This window comes from Epinephelus moara, chromosome 20, assembly GCF_006386435.1.
Source record: "Epinephelus moara isolate mb chromosome 20, YSFRI_EMoa_1.0, whole genome shotgun sequence".
NCBI lineage: Eukaryota > Metazoa > Chordata > Actinopteri > Perciformes > Serranidae > Epinephelus > Epinephelus moara.
This window is the reverse complement of record NC_065525.1, coordinates 30966350-30993364: the sequence shown is the minus strand read 5'-3', so window position 1 is coordinate 30993364 and position 27015 is coordinate 30966350. Positions and strand designations below refer to the sequence as shown.

The following is a 27015-nucleotide window of genomic DNA, read 5'->3' as shown; positions in this document are numbered from 1 at the left end:
AAATGGATAATTTTCTGATAATGTCTTCAACTCTAAATTATGTTTAGCATTTGAAGTAGATCATCTAACTTTTTGAAAAAAGTCATATTTTCTGTTGCAATAAACACTCTGAGCAAACTTGTCCCTAACCCTAAGTAACTTTTATTTAATCAATTTTGGTTGTTGGAAACTTGATCTTAAATTTCATCCAAGTGGCATCAAAAAGTTTTTAAAAGTCTTAAATCTACTTTGCCCTAAGCTGTAGGAACCCTGTTAAAATGATGCGTGTCCAGTATTACAGATGTACAGAGATTAATGACTTTCTGTTATACTCAACCTAACCTGTGCAACTGTGTTAAATCTTGCATTTTCATGTTTATGCTTTTATTGGCCTAACAAGGCTCCTGCTACTCTTTAAATTATTCCAGATAAATGCAGCAGCACTTTAAAGTACATAATCCTCTTATGTACTTTAAAGCCAAATTACCATCATCATCATCATCATCATCATCATCATCATAATCATAAAAATCAACATACCTTTTCTATCTCTGCAGAAAACCTGTTGAGGTGAGCAGTGGCTGTCTTGAAATGACCAGAGGGGAACTCAAGTTAGATTTAATGGCTCCTTGTGAGTGGCCATCCAAAATAGCCTCCTCTGTCTTGACAGCTAGTTTACTGTATATCACCACACTTCTATATGAGCTCCCCCAACACCAGTTTTACCACCATGCTCCCATTGCTCTACACCAAGAGCAGGGGGTGACAGGTAGTGATTAAGGTAATTATTAAATAGAATAAAAATAAATCCATTAATCTGAGTAAACCAAAGAAGCCAAGCAGTAAAGTTGTTTAATCAGCATCACATGTATTACAGATAGTGAAGCAGCGCCATCATCTGTGTAATACAAATACAGCACTTTAAAAGACAAACTCATAAAGCTTAATAAGCCCTTCTTTAGCACAATCTCAGTATACAAAGTGTACTGTATACTACACAATTTATTTTAATACATTCATGCATAGCTGCAGATTTCAGGAGGTGGGTGCAGGAGACACATCCCCCTCAACCCCTCAATATAAAAATGCAGTATCAGGGGACTTTTATTTTGACAAAGACATTTACATTATAAATTAATGCAGAAAAGGCACAGATTTGTGCATAAAAATTCACTAGAATGTGGGAAATTAAGTGCTTGATGCTCAAATTTTTCTTTTGGAGAGCCCCCTAAAACCCCCCATTTCATATGTGTCCCCCCCAGTGTTGAAATGAAACCTACACCCTCTCTTCCGTGGCATTCAGTAGTATATTTTACATACATGTTTACATTAAATCAAGGTTAAAACTATTTTAACACGGCATAATCTAAATGGTGCATTAATTTAATCTCTGCCTCAGTCTATACAAAACTAGCTTTAGAAACTCCTTCTTGAATTTGGATGATGAATCTGAAATAAAGACAAACAAAGGGATTTAATTTTGAAAAAAAAACTTGAACATTGTAAGGTTTACTTTAGGCAAGATGATGTGTTGCTAATGTAGCACCTTTTTATTGTCCAGCATTGAACAGCTTCTTTCTGCCCTCCATACCCGACATGGCCTCCACATTCTTACGCCAGTCAGTCACTTCTTCCCTCTGCAAAGATAAAAGATTGTTTGTAATCTACTTTTTAAAGGACAGTTCACCCCAGAATAAAAAAATAAACATACATATTTTTTCTCTTAAATGTAGAACTATTTATCAGTCTAGATTGTTTTGGTTCGAGTTGCCGAGTGTTAGAGATATCAGCCGTAGAGATGTCTGCGTTCTCTCAGTGATAATATCACCGAACTAACCTGCCAACTGTATCATTGCGCAGAAGGAAGAGTGCATCTACTCGTGGACAAGAGGCTTGTGTCAGTGTGAGATGTAAACATAAACAGCGTCCTCCTTGGGTGAGGCATAATGTTAGCTAGCTTAGTGGTGCTAGGTGAGCTAGCAGTAGATGCACACCTCCTTCTGTGTGGGGAAGCAGTTGGTGGGTGTAGTTTGGTAGACGGAAAATAGTTCCTAGATGAAACTGCTCACAACAAGGTCTGTGGATTATCTTGAATAGCCAGGACATTATTTCTGAAAAGAGACATTGCTGTTGAGTTTTTCAAATCTATCTTTTGGTGCTTTGAGCAACACAAGCCGAGTGCCATCTGGTTCCATTATATTCAAGAGAATACAGACATCTCTACAGCCGATATCTACAACACTCAGCAACTCACACCAAAACAATCTAGATTTATAAATCTAGATTGTCCCTTTGATGCACTTTCTTATTTTGTGGATGATTGTCTCAGCCCCCAGCTTTACCTTTTCTTCCTCCTTCTTCACTGTCTTCAGGTTGGCCTTGAAATCAGCCTTCATGAGTTTGGAGTTGTCGGTGCATGCGCCCAGCATGTCGTCTGTAGTTTTCTTCACCCTCTTTAAGCTGGGCCTCCTCGCCCCCTTCAGCCCAATGATCTTCTGATTCAGTGTCTGGATCTGTGCAACAAACATTACACGTGTCAACATCCTGAAAGGTCAGTGAATGTCTGAGATATTATTTGTGAGCTTCTGATTCAGTTTAACTGTACCTCTGTCTCATTTCTGGACACCTTAACCTCCATATCATAACGAGCTTCATCGACAACATCAATTTTTTTATGTAGTTCTTTGCAAAGATCCTGTGAAGAGAAAGGAAACAGTCAAGATGATGTAAAATCATACTGATTGAATAGGCATGATTTGCTGTGTCGGTACCTGGAGTTCCTGGACTGACAGACCTGACAACTTCAGAGGAGGGAAGCTCTCGTTCACAACTTTCTCCTTCTCCTGTTGCCTCTGTTCACGTTCAGCCACGAGCATAGAAGCTGCCTTCTTCAGCAGTTTGGACTGTAAGATAGTAAGGCGTCAATAAGCCCTAGATGAAAACTGAGGCGTTCTTAGAGCGTGTGGCATACTGTTAAATACTGTTCACACGTGGCCTAAAGGTCTGTGAGACCTACCTTCAAATGCAGCCGGCGTGTTGCTGAATATTTTGGCTTCCTCTGTGTGAAGGATAAGAATACATTGTATATCAAATTGAGTCATTAGTATAGCTTTTTAAATGTGAATGAATCAATATATCTTACAAGGCTCGTGAGCCAAAAATATATTGACTTGGGTTTCACGTGGTATGTCCGTATCGTCAGCAATTAAAAGTCTTTGTAGTTGCAAGTTGTGGGCGGAGGGGTCAGTTCAAAGTATGCCCTGGATAGCACAAGGTAAACGTACACCAAACTTACACCAACACTGAAATGGTTCAGTGCTGTCGGTAAATCCATTATAGTCATCAGATAACATGTCATGTAACTGTGTGTGTGCAGACTTTGTCCCTGCTGCAGAGCTCATGGATTGCCCCAGGAATAAGTCCTAAAACCTGGAGATGAGTTAGCATTTTAGCACTCCTGCTTTCCTAGTCTTGAAGTCAACAATGTTTTCTGAATAGGTTTGATGCCTGAAATAAGGTCTATGGTTAACACAGGCTTAAGAGATTTTGCTCTACAACATAAAATATCTCAGTAAGCACACCACTTATGATTTTTTTTTATATTTATGTGTCTTAAAAAAAGGGGTCGCTAACAAGTGGCTAAATGAGACAACAGAATGTCATCACACCGAACACGCTGAATGGATGTTAGGGATGTTAAGTCATCCGACAGTGGTGTAGCTAATGTATAGATTAGCGTTAGCTTTTTACTTCTGGCGATTGCATTTAAGCAAGTGGTGTTCATTTATAATGATTATCTTGCAGAACAAAATGTGTAAGTATCGTAACCTTCTGTTGCTACAGAGCTTATTTTCTGCAATAATCCAAAATCCAATGGAAAAACCCTATAGGTTGTTTGACAAGGGAAGCAGGGGGACGCCAACTTCTGCATCAGCTTACAGAAAACATCATCCCTGGAGTACTGTGAAGTTACTGTGGGCTGGTACTTTTCTTTCCTTGCCTATGGTTTAAATCAGTGGCCTTTCTCCCTCCCAAATATGATGAGACATATAACCAATAAGGGTGGAACTTTTTAGGCTAGCTAGAGTTAGCTACCCATATCCTAATAATACCATAAAGCTAGAATATTTTAAGAAAAGGCAGATTAGATTAGATTAGATTAAAGTAAATTCATTACCACAAAAGATTAATCACTTGACAAAACTGAGTCTGCCTAAGTGTCTCTCCACACAACCATGAAATATGCAGGCTGTGCAACGAAGTGGCAACCACTTGTGCTTCCTGGTGACATGAATGCAATTTAAGGGGAAGTGCGACATCTAGTGGCTAATGTTCTCAATAGCATCTTTAAAGACAAGAAAAGAAATCAACTCACCGGTCTTCATCAACATGTGACAGAAAAGAAGACAGAAGATATAAAGATGTGTTATTATTCGATATACAAATAGCGTATAAAGTTGTGTCTCCATTTGTAAGATAATACTCACCCCTCAGACATGTCTGCAGTTTTCGGTACCTTTGGAGCAGAAAGAAAGTTCATTGCATGTGTTTTTAACACTTCTCATAGTTTATCAGACTAGACATAGTACTAATAATCAAAATGATTATTTACTTAAGTCTCAGTAGTATTGTCTACAGTTAATGTGACAGATTAATTCATCCAGTAAACAGTTTACTAGTTTTTATTGTCCTCAGGGGCTTTTTAGATACGAGTCAGTATTCCCTCGGAACCAGATAATCCTTTCTGTTGTTATAATGAGGACCCTGTTACGCAGCTATATTTAGCCACATTGCCACCATGCTTTGGTGTGTCTCTGCAGCTGTTGTGGCCTTGATGGTGCCAGAGAAAGATTTGGCAGCCAAGAGACAACACCAAACCCGTTCAGTATGTTAGGGTAATTAGAATTAGAAAAATAAATACATTTTAAAAAGTTCTCAATCACAATCTTCCAGGATTGACAACATGGCTTATTTTATATTTTGGAAGATCTCGTTTTCCTCATCTCTTCCCCTGTTTCTTCCTCTCTCTTTCTTTGACCTTCTCTTTGCAGCATTGACTTTTCAAGTACAATACTTCCTATTTTTAGTTAATTTAACCACAGCATTATAAACCAATGCACAGATATAGGTGAGGTCAATACCTCTGACACGACACAGTAATATATCCAATTTAGATAAAGTCAGCCTGACAGGGTGCGAATGTCAAGGTAACAAGCCAAGCAGCAGGCAGTTTTATGAAGCCCACAGCCTCCCTCCACCCAGGAGGTCGCCAGTTCATACGAGCGAGTCATCATCACTTATCACACCAGCTTTTCGGCCGCATCAACGGGTCAAGAGTCCTCTTACCAGCCACCGATACTTTGGCAGGCAGTTCAAGCCTCGGGTTACATTTCTTCACTCAGAGGATCAAAAGATCTTTGAGAAGCTTGAGGTGTCGTAGAAGTCAGAACTGGAGAGCCATGATCAAGAAGTTACTTTAAGACCTTGACAAAAGTAGCCACATAGCAGGAATTCCCTCATATAAATACCAGCCACGGTAAATGTATCAAGGGAGTGCCGATAGACCATCTTCATTACTTCCTACATTAAAGCCAGACTCAGCTTTACCTAAACAAACACATCGCTGTGGAGACTTAAATTGCAGGAGGACAAGAAGTTATTCTTGCGATGTCAGATTAAAGAGCGCCCTTTAATGACTATAATAAATCTGACTGACTTTTATCTTCTTGTGGTAAATAGCGTTGGTTGATTATATGAAACTTACCTTGAAGGTGAGAGGAAATCAGAGAGGGCAGTGACAGTAGTGAGTCAGGAAAACAAAAAGCACTTCATGATTATTAGTCAAAGATTTATGTATTCAAAGTCTCATGTGAATGGCTCGCTAAAATAGACCCCCTGTCCACCTGACAATCGCTGCAGCCACAGCGCAACCCTCTTTAATTTGCCCTCAACCCGTGACCTATTTGTCTCATGTGATTGCAATGCAGAAGGGCACACCTCACACGTCCCTCACCTAACTGACAGCTGACTTATCCGCTCCGCAGATATCAGGCGCCCTGAGCATGTCTGCTTTTTGAGTATGCGTCATGGGGTGTACTGGCAGAGGCTAACATCAATGACTGGTTGTTTTAAAGGTGCCCTTTAAAGTCAGGTTTTAAAGAGTTAATAGGTGGAGGGATGGAAATGCCCTTTGTTTTGCAGGTTTTTGGTCAAAAACCAAAGAACGGGATCAATTAAAGGTACTGCATGTTACCTTGTACATGTATTAATCATTTTTTATTGCCAGTGGGTGACCAGGTTGTAATGTAAGTTTGAAACTGAGGCCTTCCCCGACTTTCTCAGTTGCCTATAACAGCCCGTAGACTGACTATGTAAAGGTCTAAGGACGATTTTTTGACATTATGCGCATTCCCGTGCCTTCCCTCTCATTAGATCAACGCTAACAGTGTGCTAACATTACGAAATGGCGTACGTCAACATCAACAGATAACCGGCATACACCACAACAGAGTCCTCACATGATGTGATTCTCTTGTACACATTTTGCAGTGGAGGTTCGGCGGAGACAGACCTTCACTTCACTCCCTGTAACAGCTCATATTTAGCCACAGTAATACCAAGCACCAGGGGTCTGATCCTGGACTTTCCTCTCAACTGCACCGAGTCCCAGCTGGATCAGCAAACTTTTGTTGCTGCAGTTACACGGATTAGACCCCACACTGCTGTTAGCCACTAGCCTACTATGAACCCTGGGGCTGGGATTCAGTTGCTAAAGCGATACACTGTAATGTAGTTGTTAGCAAATACAAAAAAGCTTTATTTTTTTTTTGTAAGTATTTGTCAACGATTGAAACTCCTCCTATGATGCATCTGAAACTGTCATATAAACAGTTAACCAATGCTTAATAAGACGGTATAACATATGACATGATTACACACATAAACAAGTGCTAACAGTGTCTTATAAAACATTAATTACCTGTAAAGAAATGGGTGCAAATCCCAGGCTGTTTAAACTCTATGAAGGCAATTTGTTGTATTTTATTACTAGTATGTTGAATCAGTGATCTTCAAAGTGGGGCCTCAGCAAATAATAATGATAATAATAATAATAAATGATAATCATTTATTATTATTATTGTTGTTGTTATTGTTGGGGCCTGAGGTCTATGTGGTGTGATGACCCTATTGAAATACAAGGAATTTTTATTATTATTACTATTATTACTAGTCCATACCCACTGAGTGCACAGTTGCCCATGTACAGTTTCACATGGTGTGTGTTTGGGATACAGGTCATAGGAAATTGCAGATTAAATAGTTAACTGAACCCATTAAGAAGAGCAATGTATTCAGACAGAGTTTTTGTGAATTTGATAGTACGATTGCTTTATTGAAAGTACAGTAGTACCATTGCCAATAGTGGGATAGTTAGTGGGCTAAAACTGTACATTAGTAGTTAAGGTAGCACGTTGAAAGGCAGATAGTTAAAGTCATTGCCTTATAGAAGCTCAGTTTTAGTAAGTTTTCCAACTTTTGCCAAGAGGGAACTTTAGATATTGGTCCCTAGATTATGTTCACCGAGTTTCATGCAGATCGGTCAAACTTCCTAGGAAGAGATCCATTTTAAGTGTTTTTCAAAAAATGCAAAATGGAGGAAAATCTGTATAATCGGAAGTTATGGGTTCTCGAGTCATGAGGAGAGGCATCTCTGTGCAAAGTTTCATGTCTCTACGACATATGGGGCATGAGATATGCCCATTTAAAGTTTGCAATTTCAATCGGTTGCTGTAGCGCCCCCCTTTGGCCAATTGATGTAATATTGCTTCATTCGCATCTTCCCATGACCCTCTACCACTGTGCCAAATTTCACATGGATTGACCAAGTCAGTGAGGAAAAAAACGTGTAACAGACACACAGACAGACAGAGTTTTCGTCATTATATAGCAAGATATAGTAAGACAGTAAGATTATGCATTTATACAAATGATAATTCTTATTACATTAATTAATAAAGGTAAGGAAATATAATAAGAAGTTGGGTTTTTTTGTTGCTGGTGTTTTTTATTTTTATTTTTATTTATTTTTGTTGTTGTTTTTTTTCTCCTTTTTAGTATTTTCAAGTGGTTTTTAAGGACATTTTGCGAAAGAAGGGCTTCGGCCCTAAGACAATGCTATTAGAGGGGCCTTGGCATTGAAAAGTTTGAGGACCCCTGTGTTATATTATGTTTACTTTTTTCCCGGTTCAGTTCAGAAATACTTTGTCCCTCGAGCAGCAATTTTAGGCAAGAACTCTGCATGTTGATGTTATAAACAAAACATTAAGAGCATAAATAAAAAGAAAGAGACACATAAGCACATTTCAAGCATGTAGAAATTTCACCAGTCATGGATGCCTCATCAGTAGGAGTTTTAATTGTCAACAGGTACACATACAAAAACAAAAAAAGTTCTTATATCTGATCACAACTACATTATAGTGTGTTATAAACCATTTGAGTTGTTCGTCTACTGCTGATAAATGCTTAGTACTGAACAGATCACATCATGACTGACAGTAGCTGTGGTATATAAAGGTGTATTTTTATGTTTGGATCAAGGTGCCACCATGGTGACTGAATCACAATTCCCATGACACCACTCACCCACAGAGCAGTGATCAAACACAGCCTCTACAGTCTATTCTGGTCAGATTTAAGTGGCACATGTCTGTCTATCTTAGAGTTACGTAAGGTGATACAGAAGCTCAGTGTTCAGAAGTAGATGTAGCAACAGGAATTAACACATAACCACAGCCACTTTTTTGTCCTATAGAATATAATCCCTGGTAACCAAGCAGTGAATAGTGGAAGGTTTAGTGGTCGTAATCCCGGGCCCTCATGTGTTGATCCTTTGGACCAAGATGTTCTGGTGTCTGTATATTTAGGTGTTGATGCCTGGGGGGTTATGAGAGGTCAGATGGGATGTTAAAAGGGGGTTTAAGGGGTGTCCCAGTGACCTACATTGGCCGACATTTAAGACAATGATTTTATAATCACAACGTCTTAGTTTCAAGTCCAATGAGGGATCTTTGTTGCATGTTTGTCTCTCCCCTCATAACCTGTTACCTTTCTACTAATGGCCGACTAATAAAGCTAAAAATACCTACCAAAAGTAGTTTAGACATGTAAACAAATTCTGACTTGGTTCAACAACTTTCGCTTTACAATATGACAAATTTCTTGTACAGTATTTTACTGTAAAACTGTTTCCAGCCACCCAAATTTAAACTGTGTGAACTGGACATTTCACTCTTATTAATTTGGCCCCTGCTGCCCCCTAGTGACTGTTTGATGTTTTGACATACTGGTTTGCAGTTTGCATCAATCCACAGACCTACAAACAGCAATAAAGAGGAAAAACTACCCTCTAGTTCTCACGTAGTTCTGCAGAAAATTGCAGATTAAAACAGCAGTATCTGCAGCCCATGCAGCGCTCTGCAGAAGAGTGGAAACTAGAAACCACATTTGATAAGAGCATCCTTTCTGCGTATTCAGATGTCAGTGCCTGATAAATATGAAACACTCTGGTTCACATCAGATCACAGTGAACCTTCTCTGCGTTTGTTCAAACAAAACACTGAACCATCTTCTAACTGGAGTTGATTATTGTTCTCATTTATTCATGCTTTTCAACCTGTGTTGTGGAGCTACAGCAGAATGATCCATGTTCCCTTGTTTTGTTTTTGTTTGACAGCTGGACTGTCAGTGTCGTCTTCTCTTAGGACTCTGGACAAGCGTCTGGACTGCAATCAGCTGGTGAGGATTTAATCTGTTACAAAACAAGCACTCTTATAGAAGGAGACTAATTTGAATTTACAGTCGTAGATTCATCAAGTCACTCCTTTCTTCTGTTTTTTTTTTTCAGGGTCTTGACAACTGTAAAATTAGTAAGTATCTTATTTGTCAAGTCAGTAGAATAAAGTTCAAACACTAACTCAGTTTATATACTCAAGCATAGATTTTGTCTCATTCTTAGCACGGTGGAATGATCTGTGCAGGATATGACATTTTAATTTGACCTTTATTTGCTCACACACTATCGTTGTCATGATACTGGAATGTTTAACTTCAATACAGTACCTTTAAAATGTCAATATTACAGTAGATACCATTTTTGATACCATGGGGAAATTGACATTAGGGGCACACAATTTGTGAAAACTCCTGATGTTATTACTGCTCAGAGAAAGAAGTTAGAGGTTGTCACTTGTTACAAATATCTCGGTATTTGGCTTCCTGTCTTTTAAACCTCAGGTTGATCATCTTAAAAAGCTGAGGCTGAGGTCAGAAACATGTCCTGTTTCTCCTTTGATGCCAGAAAAGACTGGTTGCTGCTATGTTTTTACTGCTTCTGGATTATGGTGATTTGTTGTACATGTTAGATCCATAGTGTTCCATAGTTCACATTATAACTTATACACTTTTACTAAATGTCAGATAACTGCTCAGACAAACGCCTGGTCGCACCCAGACAACATGCTCCTGTCGACCCAGAATGGGGTCCTGAGCATGTGGGAGTCTGGATGGACGAACATGGGCCTGTTCCTGTTTTGAGTGTTACATGGAAAATAAAACCAGATGGTAAGTAATGCTAGGATTATGTATTTTAAAAGTACAGTGTTGTTTATTGTAGCTCACATTTTAAAATGCATCAAATGCAAATTGTACACCAACCAGTCTTTCATCAAAGACGTCAGAGAAACATTCATATAAAATACACATGATCTTCTATTCACAGGAAGTGTGAAAGCTCTTCGTGGATCAGAGATAAATATTCGGGATGAAAGTACATATCAATGTATGTGTGTGCAGTTTTCTTACAAACTCAACTCAACTCAACAGCAGTGTCCAAAAAATGAGCAGGTAAGACTGTAACACACCTGTTTATTTAACTATTGCTGTAACAGTGGCGAACAGTATGGACGTTACAGACTTGTTTTTCTTTAGCAGTGGACGTTTTCCTTGAATGGAGTCGTGGTGGAGCCTGAGCATACATACAGGGTGTCCGTTATTAATCTGCCAGAACCTGACATTGGAGACTATGTAATAAGAAAGCAAATTACCATCCCAGGTGAGTTACCTCCACATCCCTGGGATTTGCATGTAAAACCAGGGAGCCATTTATTATAAGTTATATAAGTATTTAAGTTATATATAAGTTATATTGATTATAGTGATGAAGAGAAGAAGCAGCGTGATCTCAAACAGCCAATCAACTGATGGAACAACTGATTGATGGAAGGGAGTCAGCTGATAGATCACATGATTCCTTTCCATGCAACCAATTGGCAAATCTCATTCAAGGCGCCCTATTTAAACTGCTCTGGCCTGCCTACTGTTGCTACTTCCTCTGCAAGCTGCTTTGCAACCTTCCTCCACCCCAGCTCCTCCTTTTCATGCAGTGTCTGACTTTGTCATTGATGCTGCTGTTCTGTTCCAGGGGGTCTTTGCTGCTGCTCTCCCTGCCTCAGGCTTTCCATGTAGGCTCGTGGAAGAGTTTTTCTGTGTAGGCCTAGGAAAGGCAGAGAGGCCCCAGAACAGAGCCATGCTGCCAAATATAATACTGCAAATGGAAATTAAGTTTTCTTTGACTAAAGTGGTCCTGAGTGAACTGATTGTCTCTCTTTTTGCATCTAAAAGCGCCCTCAGATGTTCAGAATGATTACCACAATTCAGTGAGTTATCTGGTACTCGTAAATGCAGTACATAACAAACGTTAAAGCTCTCTAATCATCTTCTTATAATATTTACTCTCATGGCCAGGATGTGGAGACAGAAGAATCCAAAATGCCGTAATATGTCTGGAAAATGGTAAATTTACATTCTTTACATCTCAAGAGTTTTAATGGTCAACTGTGGGAGATCCAGGACTATGTCGACATTGTGCTCTGCTTGTTTTGATATTTCAGGTAGTGTATGGGATCGCCACCTGACCACTGATGTGTCTCTGAATAAGGAACGTAAAACATTTTCCATTTTTGTGGGTTTTGAGGCTGCAGAGTATTCAGAGAGATATAGAGTCTCCCTCCAGAGTCATGGTTTCCATTCCTCAAAGAATGTCTCAAAGGTAATTACACTGAATTTGTCATTTATACGATCAATGATGATGATGATGATGGTAGAATAACTACGCATATGATTCACTGCTTGTTTAGGATGAATTACTATAAGATGCACACATGATAATGTTGTCATTTCCTTCCTCCATAGGGAAACACAACATCGCTGAATGCGACATTTGAGTTTGGTTCATGGCAGATCTCACAGTGTAAAATGTTGTTAACAGTGAGTTCAGTTTTTTATTTAATGTCCCACTCCCAACAGTTGATAAAGTTAACTTACATGTTGAGATATAACATCAAAAGCTTTCCTTGTTTTTAAGATTCAGCCATTTTTTATTCGATGCAAGAATGACTGTCTGCGCCTCGAGGAATCAATTGATTTATGCCCGTGTAAGTATGATTTTTTAAATATAAATATATATATACACTGTGATAGGTTTTCAACAACGATATGGTGTGTAGAGTAAATCAGTGGTTCCCAATCTTTTTGGCTTGTGACCCTTTAAAAGGTGCAGTGGGTTGTATTTAGTGGCATCTAGTGGTAGGGATTGCTGATTGCATCCAGCTTAAATTTAAGGGAGGTTCAGGAGGTTCCTAGCAGAAGCTGAATTGTCTGCAGAGGTCTCTTCCTCTCCAAAACCAACAGACCAGGTCATTCACATCGATAAAAACACTGAATAGAGCAGGCCAAGATCCACTTTTGTCACACATTGATTGATTCTGTAGTTGTCCTTCATTGTCACGCAACCATTACGTGATGGCTGACTTCAGACTGCAAAACTAAGGAATACTTTGTACATCTATTTTCAAACAGGTGCACAGGAGAGGGACGAGAAGAATAAAACTTGTAGACTAGATGCCCACACACTGTCTAACTTGCAAACCTTGATTTCAGACTTTTCAGACTTTGGCCCAATCCCAATACCCCCCCTTGTCCACTACCCCTTAGCCCTTTGGTAGGCTAGGGGTAGGGCCTAGCCATTGCCCACTACCCCTTGGCCCTCGAAATGAAGCAGCAAGAGGTAGGGGTTGAAATCTTTCCCTAGGAATTGGGATACCACTTACTACGTCACCCCGTCAGTTACGTTCACGCATACGTAGCTAGCTAGCTAACCAGCTAACATTACGAGGCAGCATAGTTATACTAGCTGGCGTGGTATCGTAATATGAAAAATCCGACAATTTTGCAGAACAGGACAGATGACAGACGCCAGATAGTGCGAGCTAGCTAGCTAGCCAACAAGCAACCTGATGACGGTAACGTTAGCAGACCGCACCAAGCGCACACCTTGATCGCCTGAGTGGATCCTGCGCTTTTTATCTAGCGCCCCTGCTGTCACCCTCCAGCATCGCATTTCAAGTTACACTGCGCATGTGCAATCCCCCCATGTTTGACCCCGTGTCTCAGCCTTCTCTTGAATAGCCTTGAAATACCCCAGGAAGTGAAGCACCTAAATCACACCTGTCTTCAGTCAGAACTGCCCCACAGCTATTGGCTCATAGTAAGTGAATTCCCTCCACCCACAACACCACTGCACACACAAACCACTCCCAATCAGTGTCACTAGACTACAGTTCAGGTAGGATGAAGGTGCCGATACAGTCAACCCCCCCAGGCTGGGAATCACTGGCATGATAATATTTGAATTCACTTTTTGCATTTGTAGAAGTATTAATCTAATCGTGTGTATTTATTTGTTTTAGATTATCAACCACGTACTTGGGCTATAAAGGCAACCGTGGAGCTGCTCATCATTGGTGTATTCCTTGGTTATTTACTGTGGAGAGCCTTTCATAAAGGTTTGCCTTTCTATAAATGCACAGTATTGGATAGAAAACAGTCTGAATTGATAATTAATCAATGGACTTCACCCTCCTCTCAGATCCTGTAAACACAACGTCATCTGCTGCCAAACAACAACCACAAGGTTTTCAAGTGCAAGAGAGAAGAAGAGTTCTCATCATCTACTCCCTCGACCACCCTTTATACAAAAACATCATCCTCAAGCTTTGTGCCTTCCTCTCAAACAAATGTGGCACTGAAGTGGTCCTGGATCTGCTGGACTCTACAAGACTGGGAGTTTTGGGAAGCATCCAGTGGTTGGACTGGCACAGAGAACAAATGGAAAGCTCTTCAGATAAGATACTAATCCTGTGCTCACGGGGAGTACAAGCTAAATGGAGAGCCATGTGTGGTGACAAACAGGTTTTTCTAAGAGAGGACGCCCGCTCACCTGTAGGCGACATGCTCAGTCCAGCCCTCAGCCTCATGGTCCCCCATTTTATTCGATCGACGTCGTTTGAGAAATACATTGTGGCTTACTTTGATGACGTTTGTTCTGAAGAAGATGTTCCTTCACCTTTCAACATCACTGTACGATACAAGCTGATGAAACAGTTTGAGGAGCTCTTTTTCCGAATCCTGGACACTGAGAAACACGAACCCGGCAGAGTGAATCACATTAAAGGGTTTTCAGAGGACAAGTATTGTCACTGTCCCTCAGGTAGAGCCCTGCGGGACGCCATAGAGGCTTTTCAGGCATACCAGCTGGAGCATCCACAGTGGTTTGAAGATGAATTACTGGAAAGCTCAGAGTTGAAGGCTGAAGAAAACTCAGCTGAAATCTGTGACAATACAAAAACAACCACAAACCTTACTGCATATCGTCGACCTGCCTCAACCATAGTCACCAGTCATGTAACAACACAAGAAAATGATTACACAGCAGATAGAACAGGACAGAACGTAGCTGAAGAGTTTCAAATGTGCACGACGGCTGAGGTCAACCCCTTTAATGCTGAGAACATGCAGCAAGTTTGATGTAATTGCATTTTTAGACATCTGTGAAGATCTTCATTTTTATGAAACTGTCAAAAGCCGATGTGATTCGTGCTCCACAATTTAAGACAAATCTGCTGACAGAAATCATTAGTGGATACAAGCAGATATTAAAATCATATTGGAACAAGTCATCAGCTGATATGTGGCCTATGGATGTAGAAGACTCGGATGAATCTGTGTAACGTCTCTAACCAGTTACCAGATTTCAATGTGAACTTAAAAAAAAAGAAATATGTGGACGTTTTGGACACATTTGTTGTTTCTTTAATAGTATTTATTTTATCTTCCATGTATCAACTAGACTTAATATCAGTTCTGCAGTATTTTTGCATGTTGCATTAATGTTAAATATCCATTCACTCAGGAGACAAATTCTTAATATACCACTCCCAACCTGAGGGTCCTGACCCCCCAAATATTCTTGATTTTAAGAAGTGTACTGTAAAGCCCAGTTCAGACCAAATATTCATGACTAGATGAGTTGAAACAGGCAGCTACTTTCAATGTGCCATTCTGCACTGTTCTAAAAATCTGCAGGTTCACACCAGTGCAACTAGATGAGACAGTGTATTGTCTCTATGCAACAACTCAATGTACTGTCGCTCCGTTTTTCAGCTTTTCAGGCTTATTTTGTGGCTGAATATAATTTGTAGCTTCTTAAAATGTGAATGAGGATAGTGATAGTGAGATTCTGGCTACAGCTGCATTTGTAGTAGTGATGAAACGGCGAAAAACAAACAAAACAAGCATCAGATGGCCTGTATTCATAATAGATACGCCACAATAATATAAGTAAGCAGCGCCAATTAATCAGTCAATGAGAAAGTTTGTGTGGGGGGGGGCATGAGCACATACAGCGAGCAGCACCCCACCGTCCGACATCAGAGCACCTGTCACAGCAAGTGAACACGCTGTCTGCTGTCATTTTGACTTGACCAGCAGACTTCACTACAAGCTGACTGGCTGTAGAAACAGGTGAAGTGCTAAACATTCTAAAATCCAGCCACCAGCAGTTATACCAGCTGAGTTGCAGTTGACATAATCTGCTGGCTTGAGTCAAGCTCAGAGCGGCCAGTTCACACCGCTGCAACTTTTCTCTGCAACGTTCTAAAACGGTTTTGTCTTGTTGGGAATCATTGGTCTAAACTGGGCTTAAAAAAACTTTTTGAGAAAATAAACAGTAGCCCTATATCTCTTATTTAAGATATAAACTTAAAATAATCTTAATATGGATAAGGGAACAGTAAAGACCTGAACACAAGCTATATTCACAGAGCTTTCACCCTCTGCTCAATCTGGAAATCCATCGGTTAAAAAAAAAAAAGGATTTTTTTTTTTTTTCCTTTACTCTACAATGTAAATTGCAGAATCTGTCTTGAGAGATTACCCTCTGCTTAACAGCCTCATTCTGCATTAGAAAACAACCAAAGAGTTGATGGGAAAATGGTCAAGCTTCAGTGAGAAGAAAACACTGGATTTGTCAAAAAAGAAGCCTATTAAGTATGTAAAAAATTAAAGGTCCAAATAATATCAAGGAAACTCATCCCTGATGTAATATTCACAGGAAGTAATCTGCTCAAAATTCATCCAAAATTGCTAATTATAATAAAATTTCCTGCAGTTATTACATTTCCTATTTGGGTTTATTGTACAATTTATCAGTTGGTCTATGCTGTCACTCAGTCAGGGGTCATTAGTTTACTCAATAATAGACAAGGGGTCCCTTTAGGGAAAAGGTTGGGAATCACTGGTTCAGGTAGATCTGTGGTTGATGCTTTCAGGCTGTGTAAACACAGTGTGGGTCAAAGTTCAACCTTCTGGGCAAAGTTTCTAGCATTTTTGTTGCAGTGGAGAAGGTAAGCACTAACGCCTGTTTGTGGGACACTGTGTTTTCTTTACAATGAGCTGACTGAATCTCAAAGCGTGGATGTTTGATTAGTTGATATTTCTACCACAGGTAAATGGTCTCCCTCCGATTGCTCAGCACATGTTTTTCTAGGAATTTCAGAATTGTAATTTAAAGTTTGTTGATGTGTCTGTGATCCTCTTAGATTAGATATTAGATTAAAGACTGGCACAAAATCAGTCATCAAATCTTGACTAAAATGTTTTAAGGAAAGCGCTGCACTTGGTTTGAGTGATTTGAGTACAGAAGGAGGAGCGCTCAGCAGGTTCCATTTATGCAGAGCGGTTTTATTATTTTTTAAAGCAGGTTTCTTATTAGCTTTTTGGTTGCCTGTGTGTGTGTGTGTGTGTGTGTGTGTGTGTGTGTTTTTAGCTCTGTATAGAGAGCGAAGTAATTAGCATTAAACCAAAAAATCTCAACAAATATTGTGCCATAATAAGGTAAATCAAAGTTCTAAAGATGGAAATTGACTTATAGGACACAGAACTTCTCATTAATTGAAAGTAATTGCATCTGAAGGAGGTTGTTCCTTTTCAAGCAGGTGTGTTTGATTTATCCTCCCTGCCTCAGGAGCAGTCATGTGAGTCACTTATGTGCACAAATGCAGTGAAGTGGTGGGGGGAAAAAAGGACAACAAACAGTCCCAAGCTCTGGAATTTGGGTGCTAGTTTCTAAATGTGGCCCCAAAAGAGGGGGAAGGGCAGTAGGAATTTGTCCCAACTAACTGGAGCAAAGAAAATCCTCACAATAGCTGAACTGGACTTGAGCCTTGCAGTGACAGAGAACACACTGCAGGGTGTGATGCAACTGGGGAGCCTGTTGGATTTTGTCCTTCAGAAGCAGAGGTAATGTTGTTCAGGTTTGATTTTGACAGGGTCTTTGTGTGTGAAGACTGGTCTACAAAATTTAAGTTAGATGCACTGTATATATAGGCAATGTTTCTGAGGCTACAGGAGGGGAATTTAGGAATGAAACCAAGTCCCTATAGTAGTGTGTGGAGGTGTTTCTATCTGCACAGACTGCTCTCCGCCTGTATTTTCTTATTTTCCTCTTATTGTCTGTGTTTGGAATATTTATGGGCGTGTACCCCCATGGTGCTCAGCTGAGGTCAGGGCTTTGAACAAGGTAGCGACCAGTGCCGAAAGAAGACCACAGCCTTTGGTAAGTTGGGCTGCAGCAGTTATAGAGACTTGAATGGCTCATGTTGGAGAGGAGAAGAGGAGAATTTGCTGACGTGTTAAAACCTCTTCATGTTTTCAGGGTTTTCCTTAAAGTCTGGGCAGAATGAGGATGCTGAAGAGAGCGTCTGCACTCATCCTGAGGAGAGGAATCACAACCTATCGGAGCAGACTGGTCAAAAGTGGTAAATGCATCCTCTCATTATAACTCTAATATTTATAAGTATAATGTGCAAACATAACAGATAGTAGTAATGATGATCTATGGATGTAAGTGTCACCTCCTCTTTTAGACAGCCTCTTCAGAGTTCATCCATCTGTATCTCAGGCGCTGGCAGAAAACAAACCAGTGGTTGCACTTGAGAGCACCATAATCACACATGGCATGCCCTATCCACACAACTTGAGGTACCCTTCCTGTCGGTAAACTCTGATACCAGCAGCTGGGAGTTGTTTTAATCATTGATAATGAAATCCATTAATGCAGCACGGCGAAGGAGGTGGAGGCCATCGTGCGAGCTGAAGGAGCCACTCCAGCCACGGTCGGAGTGATCGATGGTGAAGTGCATGTTGGTTTATCCTCAGAGGAGCTCGACCACCTCGCCCGCTGCAAGAGCTCCCTGAAGGTGTCCCGTCGTGATCTGCCCTATGTCATCAGCAAAGTGAGACCGCAACACACTCGACTCGAAGGCCAACCTGGTGCCATCCACTGTAATTACCTGAGTCTGTCACTTATGGTGGTGTTTCGTTTGCTGTCGTGTGTTCTTCTCTTAGGGGCTCTCTGGGGGAACGACAGTGTCAGCCACTATGATTGCAGCACACCGAGCTGGCATCCCTGTGTTTGTCACAGGAGGCATCGGAGGAGTTCACAGAGACGGAGAGAACAGTAAGAAGACTTATAAACAGCTGACACATACTGACACCAACTTATTACTCTTAACGAACCATGAAAACAGACTCACTGACTCACTAGTTTTGGCCTCCTTTCACATGGAGCGTGAACAGTCCTTTCATCAGGTCAATCTGGATATTTTGACAAAGACTATGAACAGAGATGAGGGTGCAAATGTGATCCAGATTTGATATGAAAGCTTGGTGACAGGATAGTTCACTCTGAGTAAGGCCTCCATGTGTGAGGACACCAAAACTGTCAGGAAGAATAAGTTCATATCACCAGTTAGTCATCAGTGAGTAACCAGTGATTATTCCTCCAGGTCTGGACATCAGTGCAGATCTGACAGAGCTCGGCAGGACCCCCATCGCAGTCGTCTCTGCTGGTGTCAAGTCTATTCTGGACATCGGTCGCACCCTGGAGTTCCTTGTAAGGATACTGAGATAATCTTGTCCCTGTACGATGAAACTGACACTGTGTTTCCCAATTTGAGTGTGTACTTTAGTTATCCAGATATTTATTGGCAATCTTTTATATTTCATATTGGCTTGTAGTGACTTTTAGCATTGTTGCCTCACAGCAAGAGGGTTCCTGGTTCGAACCTCGGGGTGGTTCTTCTGTGCAGAGTTTGCATGTTCTTTCCGTGTCAGCGTGAGTTTTCTCCAGGTACTCCCACTTCCTCCCACAGTCTAGTGACATGCAGGTTAATTGGTGACTCTAAATTGGTCGTAGGTGTGAATGTGAGTGAATGGTTGTCTGTCTCTATGTGTCAGATAGTCTGGAAACATGTCCAGCGGGGACCCTGCCTCTCGCCCAATGTCAGCTGGGATAGGCTCCAGCCCCCCTGCGACCCCTAACAGGATAGGTGGTTACAGAAAATTAATGAATAGGGCACAAGTGCGAGGTAGGGTGATACGTAAAACAGACCAGCACTGTGTCATTGCCAAGGCGACATCCCATCAGCAGAGAAACAGGAGAATGCTGAAAAGCTGTTGTGTAGTGGGTTCACCAAGGCTTTCACACTGAGATTTGGGGCACATGAGATATTGAATATTCACTGTCAGGTAAATCACTAAATGGTGCTGGTGACAGTTACTACTGATGAATAGCTGACGTCAGCTTGAGTGGGAGGCTGCAGTACAGTCACAGAATAGAGCAGCATCAGAACTGTTCTCTCCAAATAAATCACAGCCTTTAGATCAAACAGTTGGTTATGAAGTGGTTGATTATTGACAGACAACACCTAAAATGATGATACCTGCTGATTCAGTCTAATATTGGGCTACTATGTTGAGTGATTGATCCACTCAGATGGAGGAAGACTGATGGGATGGTGATCAGCCTTCATTTATTTCAGTATCACGTACACTCAGGCTCAGGCAAAGTCTCAAAACAAATGTGTGTTCAATGATAAATAAATCCATACAGACTTGTAAGAAAAATTGTAATCCAAACACACGTCAGATCGCATTGACATCTATAGGATTTGTGGTTAAAGTAAAGTTAGCAAGTGCAATAATGTATGGCTGTATCGCTATACAAGTCGACCCATCATTTTAAACTACTTAAATAAAGTCATCAAAATGGGGTAAAATATTACAGAAAAATTATGGAAAAGTTTTGAAAATTCATCGGTAAAAATATGTGGGATCTTTTCTAAATAGAAGAAAATGTTTTGTCAGGAAAAATTGGATGAATTAATCAATTAAAACACGCATACAGATGTTGGGCAGAGCTGTGTTTAAAGTGGACTCTGGAGACTGTGATGTATTTCTTTTCTTTATATTTGTATCTCTTATTAGGAGACACAGGGTGTCTGTGTGGCCACTTATGGAGGGTCGAGGAATTTTCCAGCCTTCTTCTCTCCACAAAGCGGATTCAGTTCTCCATACCAAGTCTGCAACCCTGAGGAGGCAGCAAAACTCATCGGTACGTCAACATTTCATATCTTTGCCTGTTAACACACAGGTGTAAAGATTCAACACTTAAACACTTTATGAATGTGATTTTTTTTTTTTTTTCATTGTTCAGCAAGCACTCTGTCACTGGCTCTCCAAAGTGGTGTCCTGTTAGGGGTGCCCATCCCAGAGGAGCATGCAGCAGCAGGCCAGCTGATTGAGGAAGCCATACAGGCTGCAGTAACAGAGGCAAGGTACAGAGAGTCTCTGCAGCTTTTAATGTGCTGTCCTGTTAATTACTCAGCACTGGAGATACTGGTTCAGTAACATCGCAGGAAGATTTCTGTCTTTGATCTCTTTTAGGCTTTTCACACTGCATTCTCTTCGTTCAGCCTTTAGCTAACTTCGCCCCTTTTCACACATACATTCTTAACCCAGCGTTAACCTAAGCCCAGGGCTGTACATTTCAGACTGCACTTCTACTAGCCCTGGGTTAAATGTCAGTTTGAACACCTAACTCACCTTAACATTCTCAAATTATATTGTTTACTTCGCCCTGTTTATTAATGGCAACTTTTAGCCCAGAGTTAAGTCCATTTTCAGGAGATAGCCTTGCAGACTCAAGGCTAACCTTACTCAAGAGCAGGGTCAACAAGCCTTAGGCTAAAGTTTGGGTTAGCCCACTTCAAATATGTCAGGATTTTCCATCCACATATCCGGGGCCAGGTCGCAGGGGCAGCAGGCTGAGCAAGGCACTCCAGGTGTCCCTCTCCCCAGCAACACTTTCCAGCTCCTCCTGGGGGGTCCTAAGGCACCCAGGAGGCATCCTGATCAGATGCCCAAACCACCTCAAACAAACAGGATTGTGCTAGTGTAGCCTGGCCTACTTATGGTCGTATGGTCGACGCTTATCTCTGCTAGAAAAATGATCTCTTTCTGTTCTCTTTTTCATTTACTCAGTGATAAAGGTGTAACAGGAAGAGATGTGACACCATTCATTCTTCAGAAGGTCAGTGAGCTGACTGCAGGAAAGTCCCTTCAGGCCAGTATCCTTTGAAAATGTGAATCATTGAAGTCAAGAAAACATGATCATATCAAATTCTTTGGAAAGGGAAAACCACAGAGATTGATAAAGTTGTTTCCTTATAGGGCAGACAATGTCACAGTGCAGTGTATTACAACTAAAATATCCTTAACCTGTGATGTTCTGAGACATTGCTCTAATTCATAACAATGCTAAAGTTGGCAGTCAGATAGCCTGCGCACTGTCAAAACAAACGACCAAGAGAAAGACTCGTCATCATGGACAACACTCATCAGACTCAGAGTCAGATATTGTGAGTATAAATACATATAAGGGACTTGTTTAGTTACATACTGGCACAATACAGAACCCACAGTGATGTTCTTTTACAGGTCGTCATAGGAGGAATAAATGTTGATTTTATTGCAAAAGGAAGAACCAAAACACTTCATGTAAGTATAGTTTAAAACATATTTATCCACACTACTACAGATCATATAAGGTCATATTATGTAGGTTGCTTCTAAGAAAACCTGTCGTCTCTTTCAGTTTCGACAGACAAACCCAGGAAGTGTCTGTCAATCGTTTGGTGGTGTAGGACGGAACATCGCTGGTGTGTTTTTATCTGATTATGTATGTGTATGTTTGCATGAGTACTTCTAATCTGATTGTCTCATACTTCTTTGGTGCTTTTCCTTCCAGACTCTCTGAGTCGATTAGGCCATAAACCCCTGTTCATCTCAGCTACAGGAGCTGATTCTCACAGTGAAGCAGTGTTAAAGTACTGTGAACATATGGTATGTGAACATTAACAGCTGTTTACTACATAAGCATGATTATAATCCCTTTTATTTGAATATGTAAATTAGGGCTGCAACTAACGATTATTTTCATTGTCGATTAATCTGTCGATTATTTCTTCGATTAGTCGACTAATCATTTTATCGAAAAATGTGTTAAAATGTTGAAAAATGTCGGTCTGTTTCTCCCAAACCTCAAAATTATGTCATCTAATGTCTTGTTTCGTACTCACACCAAAGGGTTTTAGTTCACCGTCATGGGAGAGTGTGTAAAGCTGCCAATATTTCAACATAAGAAGCTGCAATAAGAGTATTTTGGGGTACTTTTATAGTACTTTTCTATGAAAAATGACTCGATGACCGATTAGTCGATTAATAAAATAGTTACCGATTATTTTAATAGTCGATTAATCATCGATTAGTCGATTAATCGTTGCAGCCCTAATGTAAATGTTAAGTTCTTGCCTTTTTTTCTTATTTCTGTAAGAACACGAGTGGTGTGGCCCGACTAGAAGAGCAGCGCACAGCAACTTACTGTGCCGTTATCACTGAGAGTGGAGAGCTGGGTCTTGGACTGGGAGATATGGATGTTCATCAGCAGATCACAGAGCAGTATGTGAGTAAGACTGATGGAGTTATTAATTTTAAGCAAAATTAGCCCACGATTTGTAACTATTGAAAGCTGTAATCCTTTAAATTTCCATCACATCAAACCCAAATCTTGCAACTATTTATGGTTGGCATTTGTTCTGTTATAGCCATTGAATATATCTTTACACTTATTTCTTATCTCTCAGTATAGTAACTTGCAATGCCACCATTCCCACGCTGGAATGGACAGGAAACCACAAATGAATGTATGGGAGGGAATTTTAAAGATAAGAGCTGCTGCATGCAGACGTCACAGATAATTTGTGTGTATGCTCATATGTATAATGACGTAATGCCTTATGATGATCACGTTCCAGGGGGATCATGCTTTTAGTGTTTTAGCTCCAATGATGTCCAACCCAAAAAAAATTTTTAAGTAAAAATACCAAACATTTTCCAGTTGCAGTTCTCAAATGTCACTTTTTCCTTTTTTCTTTCACTTCCAAAGATAGTAAACCGGATGTCTCTGGGATTTGCACTGTTGGGCTGACAAAACAAGATGTTTGCAGATGACAATTGGGGCTTTTTAATAGCGGGAAATGTTGAAATTTTATAAACCAGAAATGATTAAACAAGAATTAAAAGCCTCAGATTATTTGATAACCAGTATTTATTAGTTGCAGCCCTAATTTATGTCATATTTACCAGACCTAACAACATTGAGATGGCTGTATTGTTTTCACCTTGTAAGTCTGTGTGTGTGTGTGTGTGTGTGTGTCTCGCCATGCCAAAATATGGTCCTGATGACATCTATTGCAGTGGGAACCACTACAGAAGCTGTGTCTGTCTGTGGACAGATTTTTGTCAAAGTGATAATTTTGCAACTGTGCAAGATGCAGTCATGAAATTTTAGGTGTGTAGTTGAGACCAAAATGAAGGCCGAGTGTGGTCCAAACAAGGGGGGCGGAAGTACGGAGGGGGCCCCTAGCCCCTGACTTTACGCCCCTGGTTACGACACTTTACAAGTGTGTAGTTGAGATCACAATGAAGGCTGAGTTTGAAGATGGGTGTGGTCTAAACAAGGACGCTGGAAGAAGGGGGATAGGAAGTAGGAAAGGGATTATCGGCCTCCCAGCTTTGCACCCCGAGGTCGCGGATCACTGTATTGCAGCTAAAATGGTCCCATAGCATAACAGTCTTTAGTATTTTTCTATATTTGAGCATCCCCTGACATCCCTGTTGCTCTTCTTGTTTTGACAGGTGCTATGAAAATAAAGTTTACTCACTATCCCCTCCCATATTCTGTCTTTGAATATGTTTTAATAGGTGTCACAGTTTGAGAAGCAGCTTTCATCAGCCACTCTTGTATGTCTCGACGGAAACATCCCTGTCTCCACCATCAACTATGTTTGCTCCATTGCCAGAAAACACAACATCAATGGTAAACATGGGAGATGGTCACTATATGATATTAAATGTTCATGGTCATAAGCTTTCATTCATTTTAATACAGTATAATCAATGTGTGTCACAGTTTGGTATGAGCCAACAGATTCAGATAAGGCTTGTAAGCCTTTCCTGTCAGACGCCTGGAAGTCTCTGTCGTATTCATCTCCAAACCTGGCAGAGTTGTGCACCATGAACAAAACACTGGGCATCCCAACACCTGAAGGTAAACTGTATTACTTAACGGGTATTTATTAGTTAACCCCCTTTTTTTTTTACTTCCTCGTGCTCTCAAACATGTTCTGACGTACATTTGTTGCTGTTGCGGTTCCTGTAAAAAATGCAAATAGTGTGATTGAGGATGTGGTTTTGTCTTGTGGGGTGGTAGTGCTGCCGAACTCTCTGGAGGAGGTGCTGAGTGTTGCTGTGGCTCTCTCACGCCCCCTACTGGAGCATCTCCACTGTCTGGTGGTGACTCTGGGGGCGAGTGGAGTGCTGCTGTGCGGAGAGCATGATGCAGGCTCGGTCAACCTGCAGCCAAGAAAACAGAAGAGGGTAAGGCCAACTTATATTCAAGCTGATTATGATGATGATGACAACAGTGAAAGTGAAGATGGTTACTGCGCTGTGTGTTTGCAGAGGAGGAAGCTCTGTGCTGTTCACTACCCAGCACTGACTGTGACAGCAGAGGAGACAATGAATGTGTCAGGAGCCGGAGATAGGTGCTAAAAATTTACTTGACCTACTTTCTCTTCCCTTTTCTTATTTTAATTCCAAACGGCTTCAGTTTCGTCCACTTTTCATTTCCCATGACCTCTTTCTCTTCCTGTCCCTGTCACACTTTCTCTCATTGTGACACAACAACATTCAAGCAAAAAGAAACTCATCCCCACTCTGTCTGCTCTCTGTCTGCAGTCTCTCAGGTGCTTTAATAACTGGTATCCTTCAGCGGCGAGACACAGACAGCTGTGTTCGGATGGGGCTCCTGGCTGCACGGCTGTCGTTGGCATCACCGCACCCCATCGCCCCCACGCTCACCTTAGACTTTGTGGATCCCAACAAAGCCCAGACTCAGTGCTGGCCCAAACCCAGCTTCATGTGGATAGATTAATTATATTTTCCCAAAAAAATGTTGAGGCATTACTGAAGAAATTTGTGAAGATTGGGTCTATCGTGCCTTAGTCTGTTTGTCATTTTTAGCCTTAAAGAGGAACACCGCCTAAATTAAGAACTCTGATATGTTATTTCTGTGGTCTAGGGAAGTTCAATCAATATTTGTGAACATGAGAAGTAAGTCTCAAACTTGTGATGTCATAGGGTATTAAGTCTGGAGCTGCTCAATAGACAGTGAATAGGAGTCTGATTTTATGGACCCACAGAATGTTTTGGGGGGTTTTTATACCCAAATTAGCTTTATTCTGTTGCGGTGATCTCAGCTCTGACACAGAAAAAGTACACATATACTCAGAACATCCCACTGGGTGCTGTCAGTGTCATCTAAAACATCTTTCTTATTTCATTGTTTAAGGAGCAGCTCCAGACTTTATACCCTATGACATCACTAATTTGAGTTTACTCTATTACTCTAGTTTTTGGATTAGGGAGACAGTTGTTCATGTTTACTAATATTTTTGGACTGTCTTAGACCATAGGAATAACATGTCCGAATTTTGAAAATGGGTGTTGTTCTCCTTTAAAATATGTGATTGGATTCTTGAGAAATCAGAATGTAAGATAGTAACTTGAGTAAATGAATGTAAGACCTATTTTTCCTAAACTTTGTTTGAATTCATGATTATAAATACTTTTATAACCATTATAACAATGTATTCTGGTGTTTTTATTCCTCTAGTTTATTTTATACTTTTATTTTATCTTTATTTTTGTTATTTTATCTTTATTTTATTGTTTTTTTTTTTAATCTATTTCATTTATATTTTTATCTTATTTTATCTTCATCTTATTTTATCCTTACTGCTGCCTGTGCTTTTATTGCTGAGCTGACCCGTTCTCTTGTCTAATACATTTCATTGCATGGTTGACCCTGTGTTAACCTACAAATGACTAACAAAGTAAAACTGAAACAAAACTGAAACTCAACTACATGAGAGAAATAAAATATTTAGTATTGTCGAACTTCCTCTTCAACAACACCACCAAGAAGTTGTCACATGATATTGTTCATTTTAGCTGCAGAAAGATATTTAGGGACCTTTATTATTTTTTTTAATCTATTTAATTTTTACTTTTATCTTATTTCATTTCTTTTTTTAATCTAATTTTATCCTTATTTTTTTCTTATTTTATCTTTGTTTTTTTATTTATTTTATATTTTTTTAAATCTCATTTTATTTT

General features: G+C 40.3%; 3 protein-coding genes across 6 annotated transcripts; 2 read left to right on the top strand and 1 right to left on the bottom strand.

Annotated features, from left to right (window-relative positions):
• Positions 1–814: 814 nt before the first annotated feature.
• Positions 815–3100, bottom strand: LOC126407937 (troponin I, slow skeletal muscle-like). The gene is made up of 6 exons (XM_050073227.1): positions 2996–3100; positions 2751–2882; positions 2585–2674; positions 2322–2492; positions 1526–1616; positions 815–1428 (listed from the first exon to the last, which is right to left on the bottom strand). Exons 2-5 carry the CDS (start codon positions 2853–2855, stop codon positions 1530–1532), a joined length of 453 nt encoding a protein of 150 aa, XP_049929184.1. The 5' UTR covers positions 2856–2882; positions 2996–3100; the 3' UTR covers positions 815–1428; positions 1526–1529.
• Positions 3101–9678: 6578 nt separating this feature from the next.
• LOC126407934 (interleukin-17 receptor A) lies at positions 9679–16318 on the top strand. Its single transcript, XM_050073223.1, has 11 exons — positions 9679–9777; positions 9887–9908; positions 10459–10602; positions 10760–10884; positions 10972–11092; positions 11785–11832; positions 11931–12088; positions 12232–12306; positions 12404–12473; positions 13788–13883; positions 13967–16318. The coding sequence occupies exons 1-11, from the start codon at positions 9679–9681 to the stop codon at positions 14902–14904; spliced, it is 1896 nt and encodes a 631-aa protein (XP_049929180.1). The 3' UTR covers positions 14905–16318.
• Positions 16319–16779: 461 nt separating this feature from the next.
• On the top strand, positions 16780–26507 carry zgc:136858 (uncharacterized protein LOC678543 homolog). 4 transcript variants are annotated; one of them, XM_050073737.1, is made up of 20 exons: positions 16789–16882; positions 17934–17992; positions 18092–18194; positions 18303–18417; positions 18497–18671; positions 18784–18895; positions 19224–19330; positions 20704–20830; positions 20933–21053; positions 21760–21845; positions 22012–22136; positions 22216–22275; positions 22373–22436; positions 22526–22620; positions 23111–23239; positions 24541–24655; positions 24749–24886; positions 25049–25215; positions 25300–25382; positions 25576–26507. In XM_050073737.1, exons 3-20 carry the CDS (start codon positions 18116–18118, stop codon positions 25769–25771), a joined length of 2094 nt encoding a protein of 697 aa, XP_049929694.1. In that variant the 5' UTR covers positions 16789–16882; positions 17934–17992; positions 18092–18115; the 3' UTR covers positions 25772–26507. The 4 variants fall into 4 exon arrangements, with proteins under 4 accessions (XP_049929695.1, XP_049929694.1, XP_049929697.1 ...); XM_050073738.1 differs by lacking the exon at positions 17934–17992 and having other exon boundaries at positions 16780–16882; XM_050073740.1 differs by lacking the exons at positions 16789–16882; positions 17934–17992 and adding an exon at positions 16893–17676.
• The last annotated feature ends 508 nt before the right edge of the window (positions 26508–27015 follow it).

Excerpts from the sequence above, each read along its gene's own strand:
- LOC126407937 (XM_050073227.1), bottom strand. The coding sequence starts at position 2,855 with ATGCTCGTGGCTGAACGTGAACAGAGGCAACAGGAGAAGGAGAAAGTT. Across the intron at positions 2,493-2,584 it reads TGTCCAGAAATGAGACAGAG|ATCCAGACACTGAATCAGAA; the intron begins GTACAGTTAAAC and ends TTTGTTGCACAG. Across the intron at positions 1,617-2,321 it reads TGAAGAAGGAGGAAGAAAAG|AGGGAAGAAGTGACTGACTG; the intron begins GTAAAGCTGGGG and ends TTATCTTTGCAG.
- LOC126407934 (XM_050073223.1), top strand. The coding sequence starts at position 9,679 with ATGATCCATGTTCCCTTGTTTTGTTTTTGTTTGACAGCTGGACTGTCA. Across the intron at positions 10,885-10,971 it reads AGTGTCCAAAAAATGAGCAG|TGGACGTTTTCCTTGAATGG; the intron begins GTAAGACTGTAA and ends TTTCTTTAGCAG. Across the intron at positions 12,307-12,403 it reads AGTGTAAAATGTTGTTAACA|ATTCAGCCATTTTTTATTCG; the intron begins GTGAGTTCAGTT and ends CTTGTTTTTAAG.
- zgc:136858 (XM_050073738.1), top strand. The coding sequence starts at position 18,116 with ATGAGGATGCTGAAGAGAGCGTCTGCACTCATCCTGAGGAGAGGAATC. Across the intron at positions 22,621-23,110 it reads TAAAGTACTGTGAACATATG|AACACGAGTGGTGTGGCCCG; the intron begins GTATGTGAACAT and ends TATTTCTGTAAG. Across the intron at positions 24,656-24,748 it reads CAGAAAACACAACATCAATG|TTTGGTATGAGCCAACAGAT; the intron begins GTAAACATGGGA and ends TGTGTGTCACAG.